Raw genomic sequence first — 992 nt, forward strand, 5'->3', positions numbered from 1 at the left:
CAGCCGATCAGGATGCTCTCAGAGGTGCACCTGTAGAAGGTGCAGAGTATCCTGGAGTCCATGTTGATCCTCCTCAGCCAGCAGAGGAAGAAGAAGAGCTGTTGTCTCGCTGTCCTTGTGATGCCGTTGGTGAGGGTCAGGTCAGGTCTTCGCTAATGTGGACCCAGAGGAACCTGAAGCTGAAGACACTCTCCTTTTTAGTCATTCTGTGTCCTTATGATGTCGATATAGAGGTTGTTGTCCTGGCTCAAAGATGTCGGGGCTCTGACCTCCTCTCTGTGGTCTGTCTCATCATTTATTCTCACAAATGTGTTCCTCTGGTCCAGGTGGGGGGCTAGGGTGAAGGCGTCGGCAGCTGACCTGTTTGTTCTGTATGCAAATTGGGTCCAGTGAGTCAGGGAGGGGGGTCATGATGAGTGCTACTAGGCAGCAGTCGTTCAGGCAGAGGGCTTTAGTCTCTTTGGGGAGGGGGACTGGTGGTCTTTTTTAAACATGTAGACTACAGACTGGAGCAGTTGAACATTATTTTGGCTGTGACTGATGACATTTCATGAAAATACCTGATTTATCCTCTTACACAAACAGTGATTTCCTGAGGATCATAACTAAATCTGTAAAAAGGAAGTGAAATTTGAGAACTGAATTTAGAGCTGGATGCTAACTGCTAACCCAGTTTCAACAGTGAGGAGGCCTCAGGCATGGCTGATGTTTGTCCTCAACCTCTAAAAGCATCTCTCCAGGTCAAAGTGAACATGTCTGCTGAAGGTGTCATCACAGTGCTGTCCACAGCGCAGGCATACTGAGTCTGCAGATAGTCTTTGTCAAACTTCTGTCCAGCAGACTGATCCCCCAGACAGGCACCCAGATGGAGGGTGGCTTGAAACCTGGAGGACAGCAGCACCAGCGAGGCGGCCAAACAGACGACAGAGAACGGGACGCTTTGTAAAGACGTCCTCTCTGCTGGGAGGATGAACGGGATGACGATGCGGTTT

The 992-nt window shown here is 49.8% G+C and overlaps 1 protein-coding gene across 1 annotated transcript in view; it reads right to left on the reverse strand.

Moving 5' to 3' along the window:
• LOC123967443 overlaps window positions 1-992 on the reverse strand; it is a 46,692-nt gene that overhangs the window by 977 nt on the left and 44,723 nt on the right. Inside the window, exon 4 of the mRNA XM_046043540.1 lies at window positions 31-152. Coding sequence (XP_045899496.1) covers window positions 31-152 — 122 coding nt within the window. The remainder of the gene's footprint in view (window positions 1-30; window positions 153-992) is intronic.

This window comes from Micropterus dolomieu, linkage group LG02, assembly GCF_021292245.1.
Source record: "Micropterus dolomieu isolate WLL.071019.BEF.003 ecotype Adirondacks linkage group LG02, ASM2129224v1, whole genome shotgun sequence".
NCBI classification, from domain to species: Eukaryota; Metazoa; Chordata; class Actinopteri; order Centrarchiformes; family Centrarchidae; genus Micropterus; species Micropterus dolomieu.